This window comes from Takifugu rubripes, chromosome 15 (assembly GCF_901000725.2).
Source record: "Takifugu rubripes chromosome 15, fTakRub1.2, whole genome shotgun sequence".
Taxonomy (NCBI): domain Eukaryota; kingdom Metazoa; phylum Chordata; class Actinopteri; order Tetraodontiformes; family Tetraodontidae; genus Takifugu; species Takifugu rubripes.
In genome coordinates this window covers 14997607-15013475 of record NC_042299.1, presented here as the reverse complement: position 1 = coordinate 15013475, position 15869 = coordinate 14997607, and the positions used below count along the sequence as shown (strand labels likewise).

General features: G+C 50.5%; 1 protein-coding gene across 3 annotated transcripts in view; it reads left to right on the top strand.

Annotated features, from left to right (window-relative positions):
• The window catches only part of LOC101078130 (cell adhesion molecule 2-like), a 129180-nt gene that overhangs the window by 104621 nt on the left and 8690 nt on the right, over positions 1-15869 (top strand). For 2 of the 3 annotated variants that reach the window (XM_029847935.1, XM_029847934.1), the window contains 5 exons: positions 739-876; positions 8740-8901; positions 9152-9242; positions 9344-9522; positions 11573-11686. In XM_029847935.1, the coding sequence (XP_029703795.1) occupies positions 739-876; positions 8740-8901; positions 9152-9242; positions 9344-9522; positions 11573-11686 (684 nt within the window). The remainder of the gene's footprint in view (positions 1-738; positions 877-8739; positions 8902-9151; positions 9243-9343; positions 9523-11572; positions 11687-15869) is intronic. The other variant, XM_029847936.1, reaches the window with a different exon arrangement.

The window sequence follows — 15869 nt, the reverse complement described above, 5'->3', positions numbered from 1 at the left end:
AATAAGCCGCAAATCCACGCAGCGCTCGCCAGAGCAGAGACACACACACACACACACACACACACACACACACACACACACACACACAGGCGTGGAGATTAAAGCTCCGCAGCCTCTGGCCGCCCAAGAGGAACCCAACTGTGGAGATGAACATTTGATCTGTTCTGGCCGTCAGAAGACGGATCTAACCAGCCCCGATTAATCATCCGCCCGCTGGCGGCGTCCTCCGACATCGGCAGGCGGGAACGCTCCGTCTTTCCCCACGATCCGAGCTGATGTTGGGCCCGTTTATGCCGGAGACGGACGAGGCCAGAGTGGGAGTGGGAGTCACGGGGGTGAAGAGCGCACGCTCCCTGGGTGCACCGTGATGCCATGATTCCCTTTCTTCCCTTCGGCTCCAGCACCTGCGAGCGTTTACGCAGCATTCCGACACTTTTTAAAATCCACATCCGCGTTCATTAGACCGGACGCTCCTTCCTGAGATGACTGTGGTGCGTTTTCCGCTTTCACGTCTCACCACGGTGGAGGCGGAGCTGCTGGAACTCGCCAACATCTAGAAATGGTTTCCAATTGGGTGAACTGGAGACGGCCCAGTGGCCGGAGACACGGCTCTAGTGGGCCGGAACCCTCTGATGAGGATGAGCGACGCCTCCTCTGGTCCTCCTGGAGGAGAATGTCCAGTCAGACCCAATAATGATGCCCCTGGTGTGTGTGTGTGTGTGTGTGTGTGTGTCTCAGGAGTGCCAGAGAAGCCTCAGATCAATGGCCTGTTGAATCCGGCCCTGGAGGGGGACCACATCACCCTGACCTGCATCACTCAGGGCAGCAAACCCGCCGCCGACCTGCGCTGGTTCAGGAACGAGAAGGAGATTAAAGGTGCGTAACCTCCGTTCCTGGGTTTCATCACCCGGGCTGGATCAGATGATGGAGATGATCCAGTTCTGGCGGTCTGTCGCGTTTCATCTCCAGAACCGTTTCAATTTGGGGTGGAACGTGTTTCTCTTGCCCCCCCCATGTGAAATGAACGGTGACCTTTCCACCCTGGTCCGCTGAACCAGCGTTTAAACGGGGTCTCTCCTTCAGAAATGAGGCAGCTCGCACGTGAAACGAGCGTTTTAAGGACAGAATCCAACAAACCGGGCGACAGAACACGACCAAGGCGGCTGCGATCTTTCGCAGTTCTGATTAAAAGCGAATAAGGAAATGCCAATCACCCTTTCTAATTTAAACGACTCCAAGTGTAAACAGACGAATGTGATTGATTTTGCTTTTTGCAACAATGAAGCCTCGGAACGATTTCTTTTTTCAATCTGGCGCTACGACAGATCAATGAGCCTCGGTTGTGAGAATGACACGCCGCCAAGTGCTGCACATCCTAAATGCCCAATTAAATGCAGACAAATTTAAACGAAAATCACATTTGGCATGCAAAACACACAGTTCTCTGCACAGACTTCATTTCTCTGCTTATAGAAAAGCTTAATAAACCACAAAAAAATATAATTTTTGCAAAAGCACGCATGATCTTTGCTCGTTAAGTTTGCATAGTAATGCTTCTCTCTGCCGCTCTGATTTTTCTTCACTCCTCTGGTTTCGGCTTTTGCAAGGTCTCTTCTTTCATCTGGTGCACATGTAAAAGTGTTCTACACGCACAAAAGTTGGCATTGCTTTACATTTAATGGCTCCAGGAATTAACTGTTCCTAACGAGCCCAGCAAAGGCTGCGAGGAACGGTGCTGAAGCAGCACCGAAGGTGAACGAGGCGTTGAGCAACGATGAAGCTGGTGTTTCCAGGATGCAGGTGAAGGCAGCGGCCACCTCGAGATGACCTTAATGGTCAAACAACCTTTCGGCTTGTTTGCGTGGAATCGATCCAAAATACGAGCAGTTCCACGCAGGGCTTGATCAGAATGACCTCGCCAAAAAAAGGAAAAAAAATCAATAGAATGAATGCTCGTAAGGACTTAGGAGCTTTTCTTGCTGACACTTGTCACCAGGCCACCAACCACAAGCTGACCATAACTAGCTTGTTAGCTGCGCTAACGCTATCTGAAGGGCTGATAACACGTAATAACCAACAACTAAAGTTGGCTAAAACGCGTTTTGATCTTGTTTCAGCTTTGAGGTAAGTCCTAAGATGATGAAACCCCAAATACAGTTTCAGCAGCGTGATCTTGTTAAGGATCCCTGCCAGAGGCCCAAACGGTCCAGCGGCACATCTGGCAGATTCATGTGGATGATCTCTGACCTGTGGGTGATCTCTGACCTGTGGGTGATCTCTGACCTGTGGATGATCTCTGACCTGTGGGTGATCTCTGACCTGTGGGTGATCTCTGACCTGTGGATGATCTCCGACCTGTGGGTGATCTCTGACCTGTGGGTGATCTCTGACCTGTGGATGATCTCTGACCTTTGAGTTCTAAATGAAGCTGCGTGACTGTAATTTAACCGTGAGGAGCCTCCCTGCACGTGGGCTCGCTGACGCTGACAAAACTGACATTTTCACCCAATTTAGCGAATTTAAACCCCCATCCCGGTGGCTGTGAAGCATTCTGCATCTTTTAGCCAACAAATAAAGCAGCAAAATTGTAATTTTTCCTCCTTTTGTGTTTGTGAGCAGCTTCTTCTGCTCCAGGATCTATTTAACATATGTTAAACTCGTGTTACTCAAATTTAGGCTTGGGCTTGTTGATAGTGGAGAGTTTGGCTTAAAGGCTCTTGGAAAGAGTCTTGCGTCTCTCGCCGGTCCATTACCGACAGAATCCCCCTCTGAGGCAATTGGAAACATAACAAGGGTGTTATTTTCATCTACTGCCGAATATTAACCAGCACTCTGAGAGTTCGTCTGTGTTTTCATGTGAATGCAGCCTTCAGAAGAAGGTTTGGGTGTCAGGGTCAGGCGCTAGGATTCTCTTTTTAATTCAGGTCTTTTTTTAGCGTGGCGGGCTCCTTCATTCGGAACCGACGTTGCTTTCAGCTAATCTCGAAACCAGTGAAAATAGATAGGATTTATTCCACAACGGACCAAAATAACCCGTGTGGCCCCGTCGTTTCCCCGCGTTGGCTGCACAGCCGTCTGATTTCGTGTCAGATTAGGGGGAACCGTCCCGGATTTGCTTCTGCGCTCTTGCAGACGATCGATCGGAGCTCCTGTTTACAACTGAATTCGCCGAAAAGCCGCCTCATTGTCTGCCGTCACATCCTTCCCCATCCCAGACGGCTCAGCTCGCTATCTGGCGCTCGGGTTTCCAGGGTGCCGATGAGCAGGCAGATAAGGCCGAATCAATGCCGCCTTTCTGCAATTCAAAGCAGACTTTGGGGCATTTTTCCATTTCACCCCAGTTTTCCGATACGGCTGCGCTATTGTCCTCCTGTTTTCTTCAGACTTCCTGGCTAAACATCGGATGTTTGTGCACGGTTTGGTCGGGACGGTGTCGGCGTTCGTCCTCCCGACGGGGGCTGAGCTGCCTTCCATATGAAAATCCATGTGACTGCGGGTGGCCACACTGGGAATAAAGTGTAACATATTGGGGTGGGATCTGGGGGCGCGGAGATTTGATTATATGCAGAGTTAGTGGAGCAGACCGCATGCAGATGGAGGACACCCTCTCCTCGGTGAGCGCCGGGGTGGAGGTGGGGCTGGGTGCGAGGCAGATGGAGCAGGCAGCCCACGTGTAAGGACATAAGCCTCTGTGTGTGGAGCGGAATCCAATATTCCTATTTCTCAATCTCTTTGTCCCCCAGATCCCCTTAGTCCCCACCCAGTAATGATATATTTCTATCTCAGTTACACACCGTAACCCGGGGAGACCTGTGCCAATATCGCCGCGTGTAGCGCTTGTTTACACACCGCTGAACCAGAGGGAGCCGCGCCGAGTCCAGGCTCGGCTGAGATGAAATGAATATTTATTCCAAATAAAGGTGGGGATGTTCGCTCTGGCGCCTGCATTATCATACTTTCTGACCTAAACTGCAGAGGTTATTGCTTCATCGCCTTAACTCTATTCCGAGGGGGCTTAAAGAGGGGGGGGGGGCACGCACGACAATTTGATTAAAATTTGCTCGGTCGCGCCCTCGGTCCTGTTGTCAAACTTGTCAAGGACGTGGACGTGTTAGCGCAGACGCGACGCGCTGCTCCGTGTCCCCTCGTTCTCTGGGTGCGAACCCGACTCTGAACCTCCGCTAGAAAGCGATGCTGGAGTTTCCCACTTTTACGGCTACTTGTTGTGGACGGCCCAGCAGCCGAGAGGCGACCTTTGACCTCATCTGGAAGCCGCCGACGTTGAAGCATCGGGAGCTGAAGACACTTCTAGCCTGAATAAAATTCGCTCTGAGTCATTTCAGCAGTGTGAGACAGCTTATGGAGTCTGTGTCGGGATCAGAGCGGCACCGTCCAGCTCCCCGGGGCTGAGTGGATCAATGACTATTAAAGATGTAATTTCAAGATGGCTACTGCGGCATGAATAAAAGATGCTGCCGTCAAAAAAAGCACATTCAACCTCTTGATCCCGCGCACGAAAGCAGCTCTCAAGCTCGCACGTCGCGCACGAGCCTGAAGTGAGATCGGTGGAAGTGTGTTCGATGGTGCCGGAGTTAATATCCACGCATCCATCTTTTCATGCCGTTGATCGCGTTCTCAGATTTCACTCGCAGCTAAAACAGAAGGCAAAGGAAAGGCGCTCCGCTACTACCTTTAATCCGATTAAGGATACAAGCCGCGGAACAAAAGAAAGGGAGGTCAGACGTCCCCGCACGCCGTTGGCGGTGCGGAGCAGCATGGAGGAGGTGGACACCTGTCCAGCTGTAAATGCCGGAGCCTTAAGCCTTGTCACACGTCTTCCTTTCAGAGCTGCAGAAAAGCTGTCATGACAAACTCGGCGTGAGCGGCGAGCGCTCAAGGACGCCATGACAATACGTGTCCGCCAGGCCCCGATAGGAACTTTCCCAGCGTTTTATACCCTCTGTGTCTGGAGCTGGGGGGGTGGGGATTGAGGGGCTGCCAACTGCTCCCCGAACACTGCCGAGTCACCTGATTCAGAGCGGCAGCTCCTGGCGTTCCTGACGCTCGCTATTCAGGACCGTGAACACAACACGAGCAGATAAAGAGATCATCTGGACAACGGAGCATCATCACCAGACCTGTCACACACCTTCTGGATGGGGGGACCAGTCAAAAAGACACAAACGAGCTGGAGCGGTCAAGCCGAGTCCCAGAACAGTCGCCTCAGCTTGTTTATCCGAGTTCAGCAAACAGCGGCACATCTCCGTGCTGCCATGGCGGCGCCGATCATTGGTACGTTCCTCCTGTTTAAACAAATTATTTGGAAGGTGAAGTGCGGCTGTGATGAGGCAGCCCCCCTCCGGCCGCCAGCATAAATCAGCAGCGTTGCTCCTGTTCACGAGGCCGACCTTGGCGGTCTACCGCCGCCTCGCTCGCTCTTGATTTCCATCTTCCCCCCCTCCCCTTTTGCTCCTGCTGGCATAAAACAGGCCAGAATCTCAGAAACCCACCATCACTCTTGTTTCCAATCCCCTGACCCCCCCCCCCCCCCCCCCTCCCCAACCACCAGGCAAGTGCTCACGCCAACGATGCAGAGCGCCGAGCACCCATCCACAAAATAAGCAGGCTAGCCCATCGCGGTCGCAGCTAATGCAGGATTTTGGTAAGAAAAGGTGCGGATGCTTTCATGCTCCTTTCATTTCCTTCCCTGAAAGCAATAATGTCTGTGTGCAATATTTCAACAGGCAGGCTTACAGTTGTGGAATTTAAATTCCACCAATTTACCACAAATCATTTGGGAAACGAGCGCTGCCCCATTGGATTCCACTTTTTTCCCACTTGTTTTTCCAGTTTAGCTTCCAATCAAACGTAAATCAGCCGTCCTCCGTGTTCCAAAAGCAAATTGTGATGATGAAAGCCTATTTAATTATAGCTGTTTAGTCTTGATTAAACTAAGGGAAGGCCGCGCCAGAGAGCCAGGAGACGTCCGAACACTCTGGGGACGGTGCTACGATGCAGATTTTCTTTGGTGGGGGGTGGGGGGGGGCTGTGCCGGTCCAGATGAAAATCCCAGTCAGAGAACTCAAATTGGATTTCTGGGCCTGCTTATATATGTGAAAGTGTGTCTGTCACGCTGCAAAATGGATCAAATAAGGCCCCCAAAAGTGTCTTTATTTCCTTCGTGTAAATATAAATGAAAGGTTGATACGAGCAGCGGAATCGCCGCTCGCTCCTCCGGGCTGATATAGAGTCGATATGCTTGATCTGAAGACCGATAATAGGTGATCGCCCTGAACATGCAGCATTTCCTCCTGCTTTGGCACCAAAGTGGGTGAATTTGTCAGAGAATTTGCTTATTGGAATCAGCATTGGGCTCGTTCACAAATGTATCCCAACCCCAAAAAATCGGCCCGCTCGGCGAAACCTCCGATGGCGGCTGTGAGGAGCTATTTTGAGGCCAATTCCGCCCATTCGCACCCTGTCACAGACACACACACTACATAGGCCGATACGCTGAAACACTGTTATTAGAACTATTAAGCCAACAAGTTCCTGAAAACAGAACAACGACGCTCCGTCATAAATCCGGGTGCTTAAATACGGAGCAGCCGGTCACGCGTTGTCCTCGACGGCACCCTAACCCAGCGAAACGGCCCGCCCGGATCGTTAATCTATTACTGCGTCTAAAATAAAACGATGCAATGATGGAATGCCGGGGGGAGGAAACCGGAGGGGTTTTATTTACTTTCCAGAGTCGTTCGATTGATCTCTGGTTTTTATGTGCTGCCATTTGCCGAAGGGAAGGTGAAATATCTGCTCTTGTTGCATCTTCGTCGCATCGATTCTTCAGTATTTGATGGAAGTGTCAGGAAAGTGGTGCACAAATATGAACTGGGGGTGGGGGGGGGGTTATGATAAACAGGAAGTAGGTGCAACCTCAAAGGCGCCATGATGAATATAATGTCCTCTCTTTCCACCTCTATTCATTTTCTCTGTCCTTTTGTCAGTATTTTGTGGGGGGGGAGACAAAAACATGTTGTTTTTTTTCCTCCACGCTTCTGTTGTGTGAGTGAATGTTGCTAACACCGCAGACCTGTCAGTCATTCATCTCTGGGGGGGCGAGTTGGGTTCACTCCTGCAGTCGGGGGAAGTGACTGAGCAGAATAGGTGATTGGCACAATGGAGGGGGAGAGGAGACGGCGGGGCGGAATCCGTTGAAACGGGAGCAGATGAGCGCAGAGGAGGGAAGGATAGGGAGCGTCAACAGTCCCTCCAGGAGACACAAACAAAGGCAGCGCTTCCGAGAGGCGGCCGCTTCCCTGAATGTCCTGTGATGATGGGAAAAAAGGGACATGATTTCTCAAAGCAGCGTGACACCTGAAGGGAGAGATAAGCCTGGGCAGTTTAAAAAAAAACCTGTAAAATAGTGTTTGGTTGTTTTTTTAATCTGTCTCTTTATGGGAAATCAGTCCGCGTAGGAGTGTGGATGGACGTGTTTGGTAGGAATGGAAATACCGATGCCCCCCCCCCTTCTGTGAGTGAGCAGAAGCTCTAAAATACCTGCTTCAATACTGGAAATACGCAAACACAGCCGCGAGGTCGACGCTAATCAGAGCTGTTGTCTGCAACAGTCATTTGCATTTGCCGCCCACGAGAGGCTTCCGGAGTCGAGCAGAACAGTTTGCGACGGGTGGAGGCTGGCGGTTCAGGGAAGGAGTTGACAGATGTTGCCAGATGTTGTCTGTTACCTCAGCACAGCCGCAGCTCCTGAATTATTTAGGTGTGAGTTTTGTAGGCGTCTTTGTGGGTGAAGCTAAGAAGACTTTCTTTAACCAGGTTCTCTTACGACATAACAGCAGCCTTCAGAAACTCTTGTTCTTCTTCTTCTGCTTCTTCTTTGGTGGTAGGCCACTGCTCAGTTACCTCCTGGAGAATGACGTTCCGATATTGTCGTTCCGATATTGACCCTTTGCGACTGTGATGCTAACTGAACTTCCTCTGTAGCTGGGGGATTCTGCTCGGGGGGTTATTTTACGCTGCCTTTGGTCTGGATGCTCCTTTTTTGCCGACCGTCCTCTGTAACAAGATGCTCTTCAAAAAGCGTGAAAAGCAGCTGGACGGCGTGAAAAGTTTGCAAAAGCGCGTTGGCTCTTGGCCGCCGTCATCTGTCTTCACCTTCAGTGGGCTGAGCGCCGCCGGAGCGCCTCGGCCATTCCTGTGGGTTGGGCGGGGGTGCCGACGCGTGTGTGCTGTTTAGATGGGATTATGATGCAGGTGTTGTGGCGAACGGCCCCGAGCACACACACACACACACACACACACACACACACACACACATGCAGAGCTGTGTGTTCAGACAATGTGCGACAAGGCCGACAGAAGCTGCTGCCAAACACCTGATTGGTTCTGGCACTGATTTTGTCGCGCCGCCAGGCAGCAAATGGACATCACGGAGGATATGAAAAGGCAGAGGTGAAGTGCCTGAAACAGTCCGTTTCCAAGGAGGGTGCGAGGAACCGACATTTCTTTTGGCACATTGGCGGCTTTGTTTGGGTTTCAGAGCACGCACGAGTCTCCAAAAACACCCCCAAAGATGCTGCGGTTGAACCTGAGCGTCGTTGGTTTTTTGGAGCACAGCTGACTCCCGCAGCATCACACACTCTCTCTCTCACACACACACACACAGACACCCCGAGATTAATGATCTGTCCCTGTGACGAGGTGCTTCTCTCTTCAAAGGTGCCAAAGAGGTGAATGCAAGTGGGAAGACGTTCACGGTGCAGAGCTCCCTGCAGCTGCACGTGGACAGAAATGATGATGGAGTGGCCTACACCTGCAAAGTGGACCATGTGGCACTCACGGCGAAGCCACAGCAGGCCACCGAAGTACTGGAGGTCCACTGTGAGTCCAAACACACACACACACACACACGAGCTCAAATGTTGACGTGAGGGTGTAATAAAGATGCATGACTGGTGCAGCTTCACTGCAGCCCAACTGGATGCCACCTAAGACCAGATGTAAATGTGCTCCAGTCACCACATAACAAACTGAAAATGATGTCACAGCTAGCACAGGGAAAGGTTTTTGGAGTGTTTAAATGTGACGCCTTCACTGCTCGCTCTTTTATACTCACGTCTCTCCGCCCCAGATGCTCCCCAGGTAGAGATCATCCACTCCCTTGCGGTCCCTCAGGAGGGCCAGTTCTTGAAGCTGGAGTGCGTCTCCAAAGGGAACCCTTTGTAAGTCCCTCACATTCCAGATCAGCCGGCGTCAGCCTTTTATATCGCGCTGCCGACAGCTACACGCAGCAAACCTTGTTTCACTTGTCGTGTCCCGGCAGGCCCGATCCTGTCATATGGACAAAGGACGGAGGGGAACTTCCTGACCTGGACCGGATGATTGTGGAGGGGAGGGAGCTCACCTTTACTTCACTCAACAAGACGGACAATGGCACCTACCGCTGCGAAGCCAGCAACCTCCTCGGAACCAACAGCGCTGAATATGTCCTCTTCGTCTACGGTGAGTTGAGGGAAAGGCCACCGCCGGGGCGCCCGCCTCCCCGAGACAAATCTGGAAACCTTTGCTGCCGCTGACAAAGATCCTCAGGGAGTAACAGCAAGAAGAGACTCGGAGTCTCAACAACGGCACCAGAATTCCCGATTATAATATCCGATCTGCATAGCGTAATAGTGCTGAGGATGATTAATGGGCCTATCTCTCACAGGGGGAATAAGAGCCTCGGGTGACATATAAATACCACCAACATCTTCCCTTAAATAAACCTGCCTCCAAGATCACACACACATGCACGGCAGGGGGTAAACGCGTGAGAGGCAGAATTTAGGGCGGCGTTGTCAAGGAATATCACCAGAAGAGATAAGTAATTCTGAGTAACGCCAGGGGAGGTCAGGAATCAGGGCTGCGAGGAAAACAGATAGCTTAGCCCCTTTTTCTCCGCCGCCATTTGTCTTTTGGCAGGAAGTTCTTAGGCTTAAAAAAGGAGCGGAGCGGTGACAAATCTCCCTTCCTCCGTGTGAGGAACTTAGCGTGGGGCTTTCGCTCGAAACGCCGGCAGATTTCAGCCGCACGTTTAATACTGTTGATTTATTCACCGTTCTGGTTCAACGTTGACTTCATTTGGCACCAGAACTTCAGAGAGGTGAGTGATTATGTTGCCAGAAGGTTCACCGGCGTCCTTGCTCGAAGACGCAGATGTGTGAGTGCTTTTAGGTCGTCGTGGTCGAGGCCGGCGCACCTGTGAAGAGCGCCAGGGTCGTTACTGTAAAGCTTTTAAACGCAGAGCGGAATAATGGAGAGAGCAAACAACAAGACGCGCTGCCGAATGAATAACGATGAAGAACGGTGCGCTAATGCTGCGGCGTGACTTCCTGCTCCTCCCGCTTGCCCCTGATGTAGTTAATCAATCAATTAAATATAATTGTTTCATGACACGTTTCCTCGGGCATGACCGACAGTTGCATCGCTTTGTTTTCTGTCCCATTTGTCCCGCTCGTCACGGCGCCCCCGCGGACGCGACGTTAGCTTCAAATGCCGCCTGAATGCAAACTCCAAAAACAAGCAGAGCGTTTCTTGACAGTGATTTTATTTAATTTACAAATTCTGCTCAATGCGATGGCGGCGGGAAGGTCAGACGGTCCAATCCACGTTCATTAGGTGTTCTTTTGAAATGGCACTCCGTCCGCTCTGATCCTTCATTATTGATTAGCACACCTTTTAGCCTTTCAAAATTGCCACCGTAATTCACAGAAAATACCTTTAAATGCTTGGCTCTTCCCCCTCTCCCCTCGTATCTCCTCCACCATTTGGTGATTGGCGATGAGGCTGAAATGTCAAAGAGACGTGCAAGATAATCGCCCTGGAAGAAGCACCGCGGGCAATTAAAAAGCTCTCCCTCGCAACACAAAAACAGCGGAGCCAAGGTTGCGGCCCAGCGGCGCTCCCGTTTCACTCCCATTTCCATCTTCATACACCCAGAGGTTCCAGAGAAAGATCCGTCAGCTGGAGCAGATCTAAGCCCCGTTCCCAGGCTGCAGCCAGGGAAGGGAACGGGGCGGAATAGTTCCGCCGATGACATTTGAAGATGTCAATCTTTGGCAACTTTTGCCCTGATTTTGCCGACAGGCTCCTATAACCCCCCCCCCCCCCCCCCACGCGGTGTATGCTAAACAATTATATCTGTGTCCATGCTTTTAACATTGCAGAATGACTCACGCCTGCATTGACCCAGAGAGAACCATTAAAATCCCGTTATATTAGAGGCTTTTACCATGGCAGCCGCCCACTTTTGAGCAGATCGAGTCCGTTTAAAACAGGTCAGCCAGGCTGTCATTTATGCAATCTGTGTCATGCACCAGCGATAATGCGTTCTCCAAAAGTGGTTTCCAATGTTCTCTTTATGCTTTGAATCTTGTTTTAATTCCTCACCACCGTGTGCCGGTTTGCCGTAGAACTGTTTGTGTTTTTTTCCTCCATTTAAGCTGCCTACCTTCATGTCTGTTGGTGTTTTTGAGTTGTTTCTTGTGTCCGTGTGTCCATCTGTGCCCACCAGACACTCCCACCACCTTGCCTCCATCCACCACTCCCCCCCTCCATCCCAACCCTGCAGATCACACCGTTCTTTTAGGCACCCGCGCCTCCGACCCCGCGCTCACTGGCGACAGAGGTACAGTACCGCCCCACACGTCTCCACAGGCCCTTCTGCATGATCCTTTACGTTTCCCTCTGCGCTTCTCCTGCAGTTCAGCTCTCAGAATGTTTCCTTTTGCCCTGCAAACGTTCATTTCATGTTCCTCCATCTGCGGAGTCAAGGGTCCAAGATTCTCTGAGTCGTATTCAAAAGGGGTTTTTGCCGTCCAAACCTTCCATCTACTGCCCCCGTGGCATTTCTCAGTACTTCTGTGCCCGGAACCTCAAAGAAGCAAATGTCACGTCCAGCTGAAAATGTCTGGCCGCAGGAGACATCTCATCACCGCTCCAAATCCTGCGTTCGCTCTTAGATAATTCTGACTCCAAAAGCTCCTTTTCAAAGAGAACTTTGGTGTCTGGTGTCCTCAGAAAACTGTGGCTGTAATCCTTCAGCGCTTTAGAGGCAATGAAATGTGAGTAAGATGCATCTGTAATGAAGCTGCGCAGGGAAAGCGTCTGTTCTTCTGGAGATTGACCACGGGAACAGGAGTCCCGTTCCTCCGTGTCAGGTAGATGTTTATGAGCTGTTGAGGACGAGCAGCGTCCGGCCTCATTCAGAGGAGGTTTGCAGGCTCACGCCAGGAGGGAATCCTGCCCTGACAAATCTTGTGTAGGGGCTCTAAAACCGGGATCATTGAAAGCAAGGCTCTGGAACTGAAGAGCAACACTGTTTCCTGCTGCAACTTAACCTAATTGCTTTGATAAATTGTCGGCACATGCGGCTAGTGCTGCGCAGTGTGAATTACACACACCAGGACCTTCTTAGAGAGATGGCGATAGCTTCACTTCTGCTGTGTCTGGGCTGGGAGAGGTCCACGCCTCCATATTCTGCCTTTAATCTGTGTTTCTAAAACTATCTTACGACTGGTTAAAGGTCCAAAAGGCAAACGCTCTGATGCCCGCGGCGTGAATGGCTGCACCATTATGCTGATGTGGTCTTTTATATGCTGCGGCAGAGCGGGCTGTCAATCAAAGTCCCTGAGTGACAAGTCAATCTAAAATAAATAATGTGTTGTGACAGTGTATGCAGAGGGGCTCCCGCACTCATCCATCATCGCCAGCTTGGTTTTCCAAAGTTGTTGGAAGTATTTTGACCCCTTTTTAATAAATAATCTTGACTGCAGTTCTGGAATGAATGGAATTCAACGACGGACCCCAAAATTCACCAGTTTACTCGGCTCCTCCTGTTCTTCGTTGCTCTCCGTTTTCATTTGCCCGGCCTCGTTCCCCCGGAATCATTCCTTTCTCTAAACGACCGTCTTCACGGTTCTTCAGGGGTCTCGACTCCACCTCTCCTCCGTCAAAGTTTCATTTTTCCCTCCCCGGCTCCGTCTCTCCCTCTCTCTCTCTTCAGAGCCTGTTTTAGAAAAAGAAAGAGGACAGTGGATCTTCCACATTAGCGCGTCCTCACTGCTGCTCTGATGTGTGTTTGTGCAGCGCCGAGTCTTTGTGTATCTTCAGGGAATCTAAGTATCAGCCTCCCTCTCAGTGTCCCCGCTCTCAGGATACTCCGCTATCTGTTTCCATGTGTCTATTTGATTTATTACCAGGTCTTTTCACAGACTCTGGATGAAAGCCGCGCGAGCCGCGTGACGTTTTGTCTTTTTAATAAAGTTGTCTTCCCGTGTAGATGAAACGCAGGATGTAGGCTCGCCTGTAAGCAGAACAGCTGCATTATACACACGGCGAGCTCTTTCCCTGCTGCAGCCTTCATCTGTTCCGCTGTCTCCCCAACGCTCCCCTCCTCTCACCTCCACGCTACGCTATTAGCATAAACAGCAGCTGCCGCCAGGCTGAAGTGTCGCCTGACGGTGCGAGAGGACAGAGACTTGTATGGCTTTCACATGAAGGGGGATTAAGAAACGGAATATGGGCGCAGGTTTTTGGAGGTTCGGTCCGTCGGTTTAGAAGAATATTAGGCCCCAACGACCTGCTGGAAGTGATTCGTGTTCTTCAGTTGTTCCCTGACTTCTGAGTTCAGACAGAAACCTTTTCAAAAGGAAAGGATTGATATTCTGAGACGAGTTGAGGCTGCCCTCTCGAGCAAAGCCCGGGGGTAAAATGGCTGATAAAGTTCTAGATTTTGGAGGAATTTGCACACTCTTAAAACAAAACTCAACAGATTATACTAATAAAGCCCTCGTGTTTGGGATAAAATGCTGATTCCTTGTTGAATTCCAGAATGTTTCCTTATATAAAAATTAGTCCCAACTTTCCCTTTTGTCCTGCGGTCGGTATTTAAAACTTTTTCCTTGTTTTCTATCATTTCGTTTGCAAGTTGTGACACTTTTTTACAGCGCGCTCCCGCCCTAATAGCTTTTTGCGCAGCAAATTGCTTTTGTGTGGCTAATTTGCCCACGTGGTGACAGCGAATCAATACAAGCGCATGGCGCTGAAATGATGCATTAAGTCAACCTTTGCAGGAAGATTTTTGAGCAAGACTCAGTGGTCCTAATGGCAAACGGAGATTTTAAAGGACCCCTGCCTTTAATTGTAATATTGACCTTTGGAGCGAAGGTGATCTAAGCTACGGGATATTTTTTACACCCTTAATTCTGGACCACTGCTGCCTGATCCACTGTATTAATGAAGTCCTGGCAGATATGGCCAACACACACTCTGTATTTTTAATAGCCTCGTCAGCCGTAATAGCTGTAATAAGTCTTCCCTTAAGTATCCGGGCTCTATGCGATGCCATCAGACCACCCTCTCCCACCATCGCACGCACGTTCTCCGCCCCAAATGTTTCAAATTAGCTTCGACCTTGGGATGCCAAGAGCTTGAACCCGTGCATCAATTTTTCTTCTGCTTTTAAAATATTTACCACTCACTTCTCATAATCAGCTTTTGTGCCACCGACCTCGGCCCCCGTTCCCTGATATTACTCCCGGATAAAAGGGGCCCTCAGCTGGGAGAAGCCTATTATTCATGGCTTGTCACCGCTAACACAGAAAATGGAAAACTACTAAAATATGCCCCTCAACCTCCAAGGTTTATAAATGTTCTTAGTCTTTAGTCTGGTATTTGATCCCCGAGGAGCTGGTGGGAGTAAATGAATGCATCAAGAATTCTTAAAGCCTTAATCAAAATGTCTACAGAATCCTGGACGATATCGCAGAATTCCGCTGTAATTGTTGGCGTGAGGCGGCACGAGCGGCACCTGCACGGCTCCGAGGCAGAGCCGAAGGGATCGGACCCCAATTCTTGAAGTGGAGAGCGGTGATTATTACGTGTGAATTCATAAGGCTGCGGATTGGTCAGGGTTGAAAAGTCAGGATTAGGCCGAGCGTTCCCTCCTCTCCGGCGCGGCCTGAAGCCGAACATGAGTGGCAGCGCCGTTCCCGACAATCTATCCGAGTGATTTTCCTGAACTGCAGCCAGGGAGGTTAAATTAGCCGGACGAATGTCGCCACGGGTGGAAATTGTTGAGGGGGAGGGGCTAAAGACAGAGAGAAGCCGCGTGAATCGCGTGTTAGCGTAGCGCTGTGTTAGCTCTCCGTGTGACTCCTCCCAACACGAGCCCGTGCTCGATCAAAGAAGCAGAAAAAGCAAATGTCATGGGGTCAGATCCCCCTTTCTAAAGGTGCGCTTTGAAAAGGGGAACCATAATTTGATGAAAGAGTTTCTGTATGAAATAAATGAGCTGGAGGTGATCTGCCGTGGCTGTTTTATCATTGTTGAGACTCAAAGGTCAGGTTCTTCACCCCGGGTAGCGTTTTATGTCTTTAACCCCACGCTAACCTATTGGAGCCTCTTCAGACTGAGAACAAACCTTTTTTGTAACGACTCAATAAGGGAGGGAACTATTTTTATCCCCGGCAGAGTTGGGAGCCTCCTTTATTTCATTGCTATTGATCTTATTCAAAATGGAGGGCACAGGTTAGACCGCATGATGAAAAGGGCTTTTTTCCCTCCTTTTTTAATTGCAGGTGTCCGTGTCCAGTTGAACCTTTCCTGTGTTCCATCCTGGAAAGGTTGGAACCAGCTTGCGGCATCCCTGGGGGGGTGGGCTGGGGGTCGAGGCCTTCAATATTGAACAGGCCAACCTTCCCTCCATTTTGCCTTGTGCTCCTCGCCGAGAGTCGCAGGAGAATTTAAAGCGTAACACGCGAGGCTGTCGCACTTATTACCGGCCAACTGTTATTGATGATCTGTCTCTT